This window comes from Ursus maritimus, unplaced genomic scaffold (assembly GCF_017311325.1).
Source record: "Ursus maritimus isolate PB19 unplaced genomic scaffold, ASM1731132v1 scaffold_6, whole genome shotgun sequence".
In the NCBI taxonomy this organism is placed as follows: Eukaryota; Metazoa; Chordata; class Mammalia; order Carnivora; family Ursidae; genus Ursus; species Ursus maritimus.
Window position 1 is genome coordinate 18169061 of NW_024426774.1, and position 15311 is coordinate 18184371.

The following is a 15311-nucleotide window of genomic DNA, read 5'->3' on the forward strand; positions in this document are numbered from 1 at the left end:
GGATGTTGTTGTTCAGAAACTTTCTCATGGACATCAGACTTAAAATCCTTGTTTTAAAATATAAATTACATATTTACCACTTCTTTTGTCTCATATTTCATGATATTAAGATTCTCAAAATCCATGTAATATGAAAGTAACATAAGCACAGCAAAAAACCACACACACTGGCTTTGAGGACAGAACTCAATCCACTCAGTTGTGCCATATAACATTTGTGGGTTTGCATACAAAGTACATAACCTCTCAGCCCCAGCTCCCTTATACCTATAAAATAAAAGTATGACCACCCACATTTGTCTTCAGTAAAAAGTAATGGTTATTGGGACAAATTGATGAGCACCTATAAAATTACCAGAATCACTACTTTTCTCAACACCCAAAAAACAAATAATCCTGTCATGAAATGAGCAGAAGACATGAACAGCCATTTCTCCAGAGAAGACATACAAATGGCCAAGAGACACATGGAAAAATGCTCAACATCCTCGACATCAGGGAAATACAAATCAAAACCATAATGAGATACCACCTCACACCTGTCAGAATGGCTAAAATTAACAAGTCAGGAAACAACAGATGCTGGCAAGGATGCGGAGAAAGAGAAACCCTCTTACACTGTTGGTGGGAATGGCAGGCTGGTGCAGCCACTCTGGAAAACAGTATGGAGGTTCCTCAAAAAGTTGAAAATAGAACTACCCTATGACCCAGCAATTGCACATCTAGGTATTTACCCAAAGGATACAAACAGTGATTTGAAGGGGTACCTGCACCCCAATGTTTATAGCAGCCATGTCCACAATAGTCAAACTGTAGAAAGAGCCCAGATGTCCATCAACAGATGAATTGTTAAAGAAGATGTGGTGTGTGTGTGTGTGTGTATACATACACACACATACACACACACACACACACACACACACACACCATGGAATATTACTCAGCCATAAAAAAAGAAAGAAAGAAAGAAATCTTACATTCCACCATGGATGGAACTAGAGGGTATTACGCTAAGCGAATTAAGTCAATCAGAGAAAGATAATTATCATATGACTTCACTCATATGTGGACAAAACAGATGATCATAGGGGAAGGGAAAAATAAGATGAAATCAGAGAAGGAGACAAACCATAAGAAACTATAGGAAACTATAGGAAACAAACTGAGGGTTGTTGAAGGGGAGGTGGGCGGGGGGATGGGGTAACTGTGTGATCAGCATTAATGAGGTCACTTGATGTAATGAGCACTGGGCGTTATATGCAACTGATGAATCACTAAACTCTACCTCTGAAACCAAACCTGCTGACACTTTCATTTTGGCCTTACAGCCTCCAGAACTGTAAGAAAATTTATTTCTGTTCTTTAAGCCACTTTCAGCCTATAGCATTTTGTTATGGAAGCTCTAACAAACTAATACCATAATACATAGCATAATGTCTGCCACACAGTAATTATTCAACAGGTATTACAATCTGAGTATCTCTACCGCAAGAGGCAAGGACTGTCACAGTCACCTTCGTATTCTAAGCACCCAGCTCAGTAACTAGTACACTGTACTCATAAATGCTAATAGAATGCTAATAGAAAATATGAATGGGTTTGGCTGAAGCACAACCCGGAGAGGGCTCCAAAAGCTAGGGTGAAGCTGTGAGCAAAGTGGTGCAAAACAGAAGATTTTGAGAAGACTACAAGACTAGGGCTGAACTTTCAGCAAAATTAGCTCAATAATGTTATGTTTGTGAATGAGACTGAGAGCTAGAGAATTCGATATACTACAAGACAAAGAATGGGGAATGGTTAAACATATATAGATCTATAAGATAATAATTAGGGTCAAATATCTGATACCAGTTACATTTAGAACTACAAGTTAAAATTCTTCTGGCTAACATATTTAATTTCTGTCCACATCATCCTCAAGGGAGAGAATCTGGGTAAATGCTTAGGCAACACGTATAGCTTTCAAACTACTGGCTTTTGTCTTCTACATATATGCTAGTTTTTTTCCCAAATGGCCAGGGTTCTGCAAAACAGAACACTGTAAGCTTGCAAATACTCATGGGAGCTTGTAAAAGTAATAACAGCATTCATGTAATTTCCACTTGCTACACAACAGACCCTGAGGTTGTTTTCCTAATACGTAACAAGTGATTCTGCTAAGGAAAAAACAAGCCTCTAAACTTAAAGATATGAAATAATCTGAACACAGCCAAAATCATGCTTTTGAATTATATCACACTCTTTGCATCCAAAACAGTGAAGAAAGTTTTAAGTGTACTATGTCAACTCAGTGAGAAAGAGCCATATTCTTTTTTTATACAACTGCATCAGATAGGAAAAGCTTATTATGCACCAGAAACCACGGTTTCTTTCTCAAAGGTAGTATTATTTCAATGTGGTTATAATTAAGTAACATAGGATGAAAAATCTAAATTGACCAGATTGACCTTTATGATTAACCCAATGTGGTTATAATTAAGTAACATAGGGGGAAAAAATCTGGATTGACCTGAACTGGCTTTCTCTAACCATTCAAATTTATTTTTCACTATCAGTCCCTAGATTTTTTCCAAAATAGGATTAAATTTTAAATGTGGTCCAGGGAATTTAATACACAGGTACCCACTAAGCAACCACTTTATGAAAAATTAAAGCACAATTTAAATAATACTAATGATGATAACAAAAATGAAAAAATATGAACTACTAACCTCTACAAAACACTCATCATGTCTCAGGCACTATGCTAAGGGCTTAACATATTTAGGTTGAACCATATGAAAATGGTACTTTTGTAAGACTTAACCTAATACATTTTCTCATTTAACCCATACAACCACCCCAATAAGAATACTTAATTATACCTATTTTGCAGATAAGGATACTAAAATTTAAAGGACTAAACTTGATCATGTTAATGAAGTAGGTAATAGTAGAACTGGGACTCACACTTAGGTATAAATCCAAAGCCCAAACTCTTATTACTGCCTACAGTTTCAGCAACCTGCGTGTCTTGAAAACTAAGACACAGTGTAGGTACTCAGTACCTTCACACTTTAGTTAAGGCCACTATACACACTTGTGCGGACTGTACCCTCACCAAGGGCCCCAGCAAGGAAATCAAATGAAGCTGACATCCAGCCCATTCTTCACTAAACTGTGGCGCTGTTGCTGGATGCCACCTACACAGAAGAAGAAGACTGTCTCACTCACACAAAATTGCTATATCGGATAACAATGGCCCTGATGCTGCTGGTAAAAGAAAACAAAATTGTGAGAAAATTTTAACAATACAGATTAAAAGCCTTAAAAGATTATATATATATATATATATATATATATTCCTTGTTTCAGAAATTTCACTTAAAGAAATTCATTCTGAGGAAATAGGTAAGGATGTATATAATATTTATGCTACAAAGATATTCATCAGTGTTATAACAGAGGAAAAAACTAAAAAATCTAGTATGTCCATACAAATGGCTAACAGACACATGAAAAAATGTTCAAAATCATTAGCCATCAGGGAAATTCAAATCAAAACCACACTGAGATACCACCTTACGCCAGTTAGAATGGCAAAAATCAACAAGGCAGGAAACAGCAATTGCTGGAGAGGATGTGGAGAAAGGGGATCCCTCCTACACTGTTGGTGGGAATGCAGGTTGGTGCAGCCACTCTGGAAAACAGTGTGGAGGTCCCTTAAAAAGTTAAAAATTGAGCTACCCTATGACCCAGCCATTGCAATACTGGGTATTTACCCCAAAGATACAGACGTAGTGAAGAGAAGGGTCATATGCACCCCAATGTTCATAGCAGCATTATCCACAATAGCTAAATCGTGGAAGGAACCGAGATGCCCTTCAACAGATGACTGGATTAAGAAGCTGTGGTCCATATATACAATGGAATATTACTCAGCTATCAGAAAGAACGAGTTCTCAACATTTGCTGCAACATGGACAGCACTGTGGAGGAGATAATGCTAAGTGAAATAAGTCAAGCAGAGAAAGACAATTATCATATGATTTCTCTCATCTATGGAACATAAGAACTAGGAAAATCGGTAGGGGAAGAAAGGGATAAAGAAAGGGGGGTAATCAGAAGGGGGAGAAGCATGGGAGACTATGGACTCTGAGAAACAAACTGAGGGCTTCAGAGAGGAGGGGGGGTGGGGGAATGGGATAGACTGGTGATGGGTAGTAAGGAGGGCACATATTGCATGGTGCACTGGGTGTTATATGCAACTAATGAATCATTGAACCTTGCATCAGAAACCAGGGATGTACTGTATGGTGACTAACATAATGTAATAAAAAAACATTAAAAAAAAAAAAAAAAGAAAAGAAAAAATCTAGTATGTCCAACAATAGGGTATTGGCTTTAATAGTACATCTATGTGATTAAAATAATGTCATAGAAATATATTAACTCATAAACTTTTCACAAAACACTACATGAATGACAAAGTACACAAAAATTATGTTCTCATTTTAGTAAAAATATTATGCATGTATATATTCTATATACAATACATCTGTGTGGAGAGAGAGAAAGAACACCAAGGTAATGGAATTACAAGTTACTTTAATTATCTTCTTTGTTTTTTAATCTTTATAAATTTTTCTATACAACATATATAATAAAAAGTCAAAATGAAGCAAGAGAAACAAAAACTAAGAAGAGGCAAATGTCCTAATACAAAGCTTAAGAACAGCTGTGTAAAATGTTATTCTGCCTCTAAACTTGGAATTAGGATATATGACGTGCCGTGGTCTAAATTTAGATGAGAAACACCAAATTTCATGTGAAAGTGAGAAACCCAGGTCATTCTAACAAGTGGCCTAAGAACTACTGCCCATGAATACAGAAACAAAGCAGAAACTATATTCTAACTACCTGGAGATAACTGAAGCTAAAAATCAACATTTAAGAAGTAAAAAAGCATCTTACTTGTCTATCACCTGTTGAAGAAACAGAATCCACAGCAGAGTGAGAGAGAGAATAACAGCCCCTGTCAGCTGGAAACTGGCCAGGCACTATCAGCTGGCCTCGGTGTACTCATATTAATCACAAACAATTTTAAGAACACAACATCAGAAAAGGCCACTCTGTGACCATGATGAATCGAGATAAAAACAACAGTACTCCATAATCATATCTGAACATAGACAAAAGCATGAACATTGTCCTAGCCACAAAAATAACCAACCATAATCCTATCTTAGATAATATGAATGACTGCTGCTTCTTTACCCAACCCAGTTTTAGCCTTGCTCCATTCTTCTTGCCTTCCAGGTTCTTAAAATACCTAATCACAAAATTACTCCCACTTCCTAAGAGCATCCAATCTACTGTAATGCCCTATTTTCTTAAACCTTCTCCAAAATCCTTAGCACAAGCTCAAATCCTATTTGGTTCCATATGATATATATTCTTCCCTGTTATAATTAATCAGTGAATTCACCTTGTTTTAACTACAGATATGTTCCTAGAGGTCCTCTCTGCAGGACACTCAAAGAGCTGGGACTACAGATTTGAGTACAGGGTGGGATTAGGAACAAAACAATAAAATAACATTAAAAATACCCAAAATCTACAGAATACATACTGTCTACCTAAAGGGGTCTTTTACTATATAAAGTTATCCTATAATGAGTTCTCACCAATTTGGAATTCCCAGTGTTTATCAGCACTAGTGATGTTTGTTGACTAAACAAATTTCATATTAAATTCTCAATTACTCCATTTTCCATCCTACCTGAACAAAGTAAGAATCTAAGTAAAAAAGTAAAAATTAAACCCTGAACAGAATATCTAAAATATAAAATCCTCTAATTTAAATCCACTATTTAACAAATTAATAATTATATTTAAGTATATTATGAGTTCCTCATCAAGAAGCTTCTAAATACAATATGTCATTAAAACTAATTTATCTACCTGAAACAGGGCATGCTTTAGTATTTAAACTTTCAACTATCTTCTCATTGATCACCAAAGTGAATTTGTCCAGTGCATCCTTACCTCCTGGGTCCTTATCTGGATTGTACTCTAGAGCATTGCTACAGATGAGGTCAATATCTTTCAGAAAATCCTTAGCAGTCAGGTAATTATGCTTATCAATTTTAGTTATTACTGTTGATAAATCCATTGGTTCCTTGATTACTTCAAGATAATCTGAAACCTAAAACAAAGGGGATATTTTAATAAAAATTACTTCTGCTATTTCATATGATCTACTAATAAAAACACAAAACCATGTAGTTATTTAAAAATTAAATCTAGGTATCTTAAAAATAATTACAAATAAGGATAAAATTGTAGAACAATTTATGCTACTAAAGTTACTACTCTGAAGTCATACTTTCCATGAAAAGCTTCGGTTTCAAGTCATATCTAAATCAACTCTGAAATGTTTCTCATTTTGAAATATAAAACCAATTTTGTCAGCTTCCCCCCCCCCAATCCTTTGGATATTACCTGAGAGAAGAATGTATTGGTAAAAACACCCAATAAGTATCAATAAATATTACTTTAAGAAATTCTTTTGAAGGAAATTAAGAAACACAGATTTTTTCATATTATTAAAGAAGTTCTCTGATAAATCTCTTTAAGATCTTTAAACAAAAAAAACATTTTTCTTTCTCATTTTCCAGGGTGAATCATTTCATGGAAAGTATTTTCTGCTCCTTTGGACTCATTACAAACATTTTGAGTCAATTATATAACAAAAATAAGTACTGCCTTCATGACTAGTAAAAGATTTGCTTGGACTTCGCTAATTATAAACAAATCTGCAAGCAAATGTGCTCCATGTCCCATCTTTCTGGGAGATAACCCAAAATAGAAGCTCCTAAGTCAGGATTTGCCCAATGTTTTGTATCATTTGACCACTAAGAAAACTACCAACCTATCTATCTAGTGCCTCCCCCAATGCAATCTCAAATCTAGTAATCAGGTCTGATAAAAAAGCAGCCTTAGAAACATCTAATTAGTCCAGGACCAAATTCTGGAGCTAGGATAATTTCTGCTCTATGAAACTGTTACTTTTTCTCCATTGCAAATACACACACACACAAATACACATATACATATTTTATACATGTTCTTAAATTTTTAGGTAACTGTGTGGGCATGTTATAATTTATTTTTTAATTTCTAGGAACTGAAAACGCCCCTACAGGGGAGATAGTGAAGCTATACTGAACAAACAATACTCAGAAGATATCAGTTGGATTCTTGGCTCTGGCATTTGGCATGCCTTGTGTACATATGGAAACTGTTTATTACCTGCAAAGCACTATAAAAATTTGCATTACTGGAGTGCCTGAGTGGCTCAGTCGGTTAAGCATCTGCCTGAGGCTCAGGTCATGATCTCAGGGTCCTAGAATCAAGCCCCACATCGGGCTCTCTGCTCAGTGCGGAGTCTGCTTCTCCCTCTCCCTCTGCCCCTCCCCTCCACTCATGCTCGCTTGCTCTCTCACTCTCTATCAAAGAAATAAAATATTTTTTAAAAATTTATATTACTAAAGATTATAAAATTTTTGCCCCAATATTTAATTTTAAATTCAATGTTTATTTTCTAAACTTCTGTTTTCTCTGAAGTCTGCTTTGGAATTCCATAAAAAGTTTTTAGACATTTCAAATTCATTATCTGAATACAAATGTTTATGTTTTAGGTTATTTAAATGTTATCTTGTGGGGCACTTGGATGGCTCAGTTGGTTAGGCGTCTGCCTTTGGCTCGGGTCATGATCTAGGGATCCTGGCATGAGCCCAGGCTCTGGCTCCCTGCTCAGGGGGAGTCTGCTTCTTGCTCTCCCTCCACCCCTCCCCCTAACCCCCTCCCCAGTGTGTACTCTCTCTCTCAAATAAATAAAATCTTTAAAAAAACAAAATAAATGTTATCTTATTTTTCCCTCATGCTTCACAGAGACCTCTATGATTTCACCTTTAAGAGTAGAGAACCAGTAACAGAATGAAGGTAAGAAAGAATAAAAGAAAAAATAAGAAAACACAACTCTTGAAAAACAGTTTTATCTGACCAACATTTTCTATCCCCTTCCAATGCCTTACCATCCTTTATAAAATGTTTGACTCTACCACAGAAGGCATTTGAAATCTGATCATCTCTTCTGCTTAGAATGAAAGAGAGCTCTCTGGGGAAAAGGCAAAATTGGTTTACTCCCAGTACGGGAGGGTGACTTAAGGTCAAGCCCTTATCAATTAAGTGTCAGAGTCCCGTACCCAATTTAAAATAAAGATAAACATTTAGGGGCGCCTGGGTGGCTCAGTTGTTAAGCATCTGCCTTCGGCTCAGGGCGTGATCCCAGGGTCCTGGGATCGAGCCCCACATCAGGCTCCTCTACTGGGAGCCTGCCTCTTCCTCTCCCACTTCCCCTGCTTGCGTTCCCTCTCCTGCTGGCTGTCTTTCTCTCTGTCAAATAAATAAATAAAATCTTTTAAAAAAATAAAATTAAATTTAAAAAATAAAATAAAATAAAAATAAGCATCTAGGAGCACCTGGGTGGCACAGTCGTTAAGCATCTGCCTTTGGCTCAGGGCGTGATCCTGGTGTTCTGGGATCGAGCCCCGCGTCAGGCTCCTCTCTGGGAGCCTGCTTCTCCCTCTCCCACTCCCCCTGTTTGTGTTCCTTCTCTCTCTGGCTGTCTGTCTGTCAAATGAATAAAATCTTTTTTTTTTTAATTAAATAAATAAATAAATACATAAATACATAAAAATAAACATCTAAACTAATCTTTAAAGTGGGCTGATAGTTTTAAGATTATCTGATAACACTAAGAGGGGAAAAATGTTTCACAAATGTAAAATGTTATTAATTGCAAAAGCAAATTAGGCAACTCCTGTCATTTCAGTAGAAAAAGATTTAAGGGACAGCTGTGATATAATGTAAGGAATGAGGGCTTTGAATTTCAAAAAACCTTTGAGTCTTGGCTATGTCACTTGCCTGCAAGCCTCAGTTTCCTCAGCTGCAACATAAGAATAATAATAATGACCTTGTGAGGTTGTTAAAAGGATCAAATGGATAAAACTATGTGTTGTGGATAAATATAAATATACAAATAAAGTTATAAATAATCCCCTTACTCAAAAAAAGGGGGGGCGGGAATAGCTACTTTCAGAGAGGAAAAAAACATAATGCTAGCTCATTCTCTCCAGTCATAGATGAGGTAATGATTCCAAAGGAATCTGCTCAGGTCCAAAAATACATATTTCACAACAAGGATGCAACATTAAACTATGAATCATTTCATAATTCAAATTTAAAAAAAAGATGAAGAAAAAACTTAAAACTAACAACACCAGAGCTGTTCAAACATGGAGTCTGAACTATAAGAAGAAGGCCAGTAAAGACTGTATTATGTTCATCCACACACTATATTATCCCAGGATAAAAAAAAAAAAAAATTCATCTACAATATTATAGTAGATTCCAAATGGAAAATTTCTTATCATCACAAACCATGCTCCCACAAGGACACAAAACAATACACATAAAAAGTGAGAAATTTTCCACTGGGAGCAGAGAAAATCCTTGCAGGGAAAAACAATTTTAGCTGCATAGGATATGCTTAACTTCAAACAGCATCTTAGTCACAGGCATTTCCAAAATATGAAAGACAAATTTCAGGTTTCTTTGCCACCTCTTTCACTAAGGTATACATAATTTGGAAAATGCCAAAATTAACTGGTATTTATTGGTTAACACCAATATACTTTTTAAGAGCAAGATTTATCCTGGAATAAAAATAGTATGGACATTCTACTAAAGTAACTTTTAATCCTCTTCTTAAACTGAAGAGTAAGAGATCACAAAGATCAATACTAATTAAGAGGACATACAAATTGGTCATTATTTTCATCCAAAAGTCACCAGATGTTTGCTGATGACATCAGTAGTTATCACATGGATTAAAATTTTACAGGCTAGGGGTAATATTCATCCATGCCTTTGCTTTTTTTCCTTCCAAAAAAAGATGTCAATATTTTTTTTCTTTTAGCCAGTTCAACTTCACTGTTTGCACACTACTGAAACAAGACCTCTTCAATATCCACCGGTTTGCTGAAGATGTTAAAGCGTTTATCTGTGGCCAGCCTCTTGGTTACATCCCTGAGAAACAACCGCAACTCTCTTAAAGTATTTTCCTCCTGGTCCTCCATCCGATTTTTTTCTAATTCTGACAACTGACGAGGTGGAGAAGGTAGTGCAAGGGGAAGCACTTCCATAGTACAAAGACCTAAAGAAAATAGAAGAAAATGTTAAGATTCCAACATGGCAGAGCCAGTACCTCAATTACTTTTGTTATTCACTCAAAAAAGAATTCCAAATACATACAAACCACTTGAAACCCAGCAAGTAAAAATTTGAACAGAAACCAACTGTACATTAGAGAACAGATTTACTCCATAAAACAACTCACAGGACTCTTTTAAATGACAAATATGATTTTAAATAATTTCATTTTGAAATATGATTTACATACAACTCATGAGAAATATTTCAAATCAACAAAATATCTTTAGGTGAAGAACTGTATATTGATTTGCTTAAAGTCGATGTTGTTTAAAAACCTTCTTCTCAAAATGGGGTTGCCTCATATGGATGAAAGTGAAATAGTCAAGTAACAATTCTTTAATCCTTCCCACTCCCAAAAGAGTTCCAATTTCATTTATTTAAAAAAATTTTTTTTTACTTATTTGAGAGAGAGGGAGAGAGAGGGAGAGGCAGGTAGGGAGGGAGCACAGACGGAGAAGCAGACTCCTGCCGAGCAGAGAGCCTGACGTGGGGCTCAATTCCAGGACCCTGAGATCAGGACCTGAGCCAAAGGCAGACGCTTAACCAACTGAGCCACCCAGGCACCCCAAGAGTTCTAATTTTAGACAAGTCTTCTACACTCATATTCTTAGTACAACATAGTAGGGGTAGTGAATAGGCACGTAACTATGCAGGGAGAAAAAAAAAAAAATTACAAACTGAGGGCACCTAGGTAGCTCAGTTGTTTACCTGTCTGACTCTTGATTTCAGCTTGGGTCATGATCTCAAGGTTGCATGATCAAGCCCTGCGTGGTGCTCCACACTGGGCGTGGAGCCTGCTCAAGATTCTCCCTCTCTCTCTGCCCCTCCCCACCTTCTCTCTCCCTCAAAAAGAAAAAAGGAACTAAAACAAGAATCCCAAAGAAATGGGTAAGATGGAAAACCCAGTCTACAGTGATATATAAAATCCATAATATTCACTATCTACCCTGAAACAAACAAAAAATCTTCTCAAAAAGTAAAGTATTAACTTCCCTAAACATATCATTCCCTAATTCCTTAAAATATTTTCCCAGTATCACACTGAATTTCAGGATTAAAATTTTAAGGATTATGGCTGATTTCTAAATAGCTCCTAAAACGAAAAACTGAAGTCAATAGAAGCAACTCAGAAAGAAAAAAAGAATTATGTTAATCTTTAACATAGAAAATTCAATCTCTGAGACTAACATGTATCTGGAAGTTTGCAAGATAAAATGAATCATTTTCATAATGAAATATTTTAAATACTGTTATTTAGATTAACAGGAAGCAACAACCAATAATCAGAAGGTGTAACTTCCATATTTAATTTCCCAAGGTTTCTAGGGGGGAAAAAACCCCACAACTATAGCCATTTGGTAGGTGCTTATTTTTACAACTCTGAGAAAATGTGGAAAGGAGTCACTAAAGAACAATAAAATGATTGAAGTGTTGGATAATATGATCAATAAAAAACAAGTAGAATATGAAAAAGCAAGGACCTGGAAGGGTTGGAAACTATACGAGAAAAAAAAAGAACAAGGGGAAAGACACCTAAAAACTTACAACAGGATGGCTATTTTCAAGAAGAGGCTGAAAGATTACAAAGAAGACTTTATCTTTTACACATCTTTAAGATTCAGTCTCTTGAGGGGCTTAGAATGCATTCCCCACTTAAGTCAGGGGGCTGAAATTTGAAATACTATGCTATTAGGCCAAATCCAGGAAAATTCTAATGCTTAAAACAAGGTCATGATAGGTTTCCAAGTGCCTACCATAAGATACCTAACATACTAGGTGCTAAATAAATATTTGAAAAATAAACCAGAAAAAGCAAACATTCTAATCAGCTCTTGACCCATCACACCTACCCTGACCCACAACGCACTCAGTACACCACCTGATGTTCTCAAACTTACAGTTCAAGTCCTCTGTACTTAAATTGACTAAAACAGAGCAGAACTGAAGACTTTTTGAGCCTCAGAAAATTTCACATTCTACCAGAGCATCTGGATTAAAATGATAAGAATACTTAACAGTCACCTGTTAGTAAAGCCTTAACTATGAGGCTTGTTCTTCACAATCTCAAGACAGGTAAACACAATGACCACTCCATCTAAAGAGATGTGTCCATCTAAAGAGAATGTGTCCATCTAAAGAGGAGAATCTAAAAAACTGACTTTACTTCCACAAGAAACGTTTTTTTAAAAAAGTAACTCCAAAAAAGGGCATTTCTTAATTCCATTCGCCATCCCCCTCCCCTCATTTTCCTAAAGCTTTAGGAAATTTACCAGTGTGTTTCCTCCGTGGTGGAGCCATTGATGCCTGATTGAGAATCAATTCTTGGAAAAATTTTCTTCTGTCTTCTTCAATAGGCCTTTGAATATACAAGACCTCTTCATACTGTATTCTAAAGATACATTTAACCTACACACATACACATACACACAAAGACATTAAATATATAGAGAATTAAAAGCTTACTTATTATACCAAACTACAATTTCTTCAACTTCCAGTAGCATTTTCAATTTTCATTCATGTGGAGTTAGGGTTAACCTAGTCCTAAGGCTATGCTGTTGAAAGACTCAACCTTATGGACTAAACCATAATGGGAGAATGACCAGTTGCCTAAGTCATTAATAAATTATACTACACCTGGGAGAGTCAGCAAATAATAACAGAAAGGATAACTGATTATAATAGTTAGATGGCAAATCTCAAAGGACTTCTTGCATAAGAGCTGGAAAGTAATTACCTAGAATCTACATTAGAGAACTGGAAGGATGCTAACAACACTGACTTGTTGTATGTTATTGTTATTTCTGTTTACTTCCTATTCAGTCATTTCCTTTCCTGGGCTCTTTTCATACCAAGTCTATTCCACTGCATCTTCCGGATTCCTGGTTTCACTGCAAATAAACTATACCTTCAGTTTCTCCCCAGAATGCTCCACAATGACACCACCTTCCACACAAAACTCCCAAGCAATATTAAGCCAGTCATTCTCACATCCCTCAGTTCCTTCCCACTGGTGATTACCTATCTCTCCTTTGTTTAACTCCTCTATGGAGGCTTTGGCCCCAGATGTCCCCCTTGCAAGATAGGCTGCTTAAATCTTCCACATCATCCACATTAATTCTACTCACTTTAATTTTTATGTTTTCCTACAAGGTCTGTATTCCACTTCTAGACACCAAACTCCCTGAGAACGGAGACCATTCCTTATTCATCTGTTTTCCTATACCTACCACAGTGACTGGGACATACTAATGTGTACTTAGCATGGACTGAATGAATAAAGCTTGCAATTTTCTTCCCCAGCCCAGATCAAAATGGAAACTGCAAATGAAAATGGGAAAAGGTCACTAACATGGAAAGAAGAACCAATTATGAGATGAGACAATGAGGAAACATTGGATCAAAATTCAAGACATGAGTTCCTAGCCCAAATTTAGCCACACATTTATGGTAAACTTTAGATAATTCATTCAGTTTGTAATGTCTAACCACTTACTGAATTGAAGACTAAAAGTTTCTAAATATTATTTCAATCAATCTTTAGAACAATGAAGTATATATAGGAGTCCTTCATTTTACACTTGAGAAAACTTAGACTTGGAAAGGTTTACATAACTGGCTCAAGGTCACAAAATAAGTAAAGAAAACTACATTACATAATCTCTAAAGGCCTTTTCCAGTTCTAAAATTCTAACATAGAAAAGAAACAATCAGGGGCGCCTGGGTGGCACAGCGGTTAAGCGTCTGCCTTCGGCTCAGGGCGTGATCCTGGCATTGTGGGATCGAGCCCCACATCAGGCTCTTCCACTATGAGCCTGCTTCTTCCTCTCCCACTCCCCCTGCTTGTGTTCCCTCTCTCGCTGGCTGTCTCTATCTCTGTCGAATAAATAAATAAATAATAAAATCTTTAAAAAAAAATAAAAAGAAAAGAAAAGAAACAATCAATGAAAAGCAGAATTCAAAATTTGGATGGGGAACTATTTACCTCAACCTAAAGCCAAATCCTTTAAGAGTTTATAAAATTTCACCATGTGCCCTTTCAGTACTTTTTTTGTAGACTGTTTTCATGTAAAATTCCCCCCAACCCTTTGATCTATGCTTTACTGGTCCTTCTTCGAAAGTTCTGCCAAGCAAATTTACCACTGAATGCCCACTGTGTGCTAAATATAATGCCAAATACTGCCATTACAAACTTGAAGAAAATACAACTACTTCCTGCCGTCAAGGATCTTAAAAGTTTTACAAGAAAGCTTTATGGTACCACACCAGAAGTGTTGTAACACTTGTAGAGAAACAGAAGAGACTCTGCAGGAGGTAGGGGTGACGAAGCATTAGATAAGATATAGCAGAAATAGTTAACATTAACTGGGTCTTGAAAAATAAATAGAATGCAATACCCTAGAAGTACAATGATTTTGTTCAAGAGTAGAAAAACATTTAACCTCAGTTTTAAATATTCTTCCTTCTGATCATTTTTCAACATTGTGTTGAACTTTGTGAATACAAAAGCATACCAAGAGTAAGTCTGTAATAATACCCTGATACTCCTGCCAGATTATTACCAACAGCTTAGAATCCAACACTTTATAAGTAGGCTACATTTTACTTTAAATTTACTCCTACTTTATCTTCTGACATTCCCACCCTCAAATTTCATGCTGCAACTACACAAGAAGCCTCATATAACTCCCTGAAATCATGCTCTTTCACGGTAGTTCACAGTGACCTCTATAGGTGCTATCCACGCTTTCCAAACCCTATTTTTAACTCTCCACTCAAGCAATGCTTTCTGGGTGAAGCTTTCTCTGACTTTCCAATATACACTCAGGCATACCTTCTAATACCCCTCATTAAACTTTAAGTTCAATGATTTTTAGTAAATTCAGTTGCGTAGCCATCAAAGTCAGTTTTAAAACATTTCCATTACCTCCAAGATCTCCCTCATGTCCATCTGCCATTAATCCCTACTCATGCTCACAATCCCCACCCAA

General features: G+C 36.3%; 1 protein-coding gene across 1 annotated transcript in view; it reads right to left on the bottom strand.

The window, feature by feature from the left end:
* The window catches only part of ATAD2B (ATPase family AAA domain containing 2B), a 156388-nt gene that overhangs the window by 24083 nt on the left and 116994 nt on the right, over positions 1-15311 (bottom strand). The window contains exons 20-22 of the mRNA XM_040622943.1: positions 12591-12726; positions 10065-10261; positions 6028-6187 (exon numbers count right to left, since the gene is read on the bottom strand). Coding sequence (XP_040478877.1) covers positions 6028-6187; positions 10065-10261; positions 12591-12726 — 493 coding nt within the window. The remainder of the gene's footprint in view (positions 1-6027; positions 6188-10064; positions 10262-12590; positions 12727-15311) is intronic.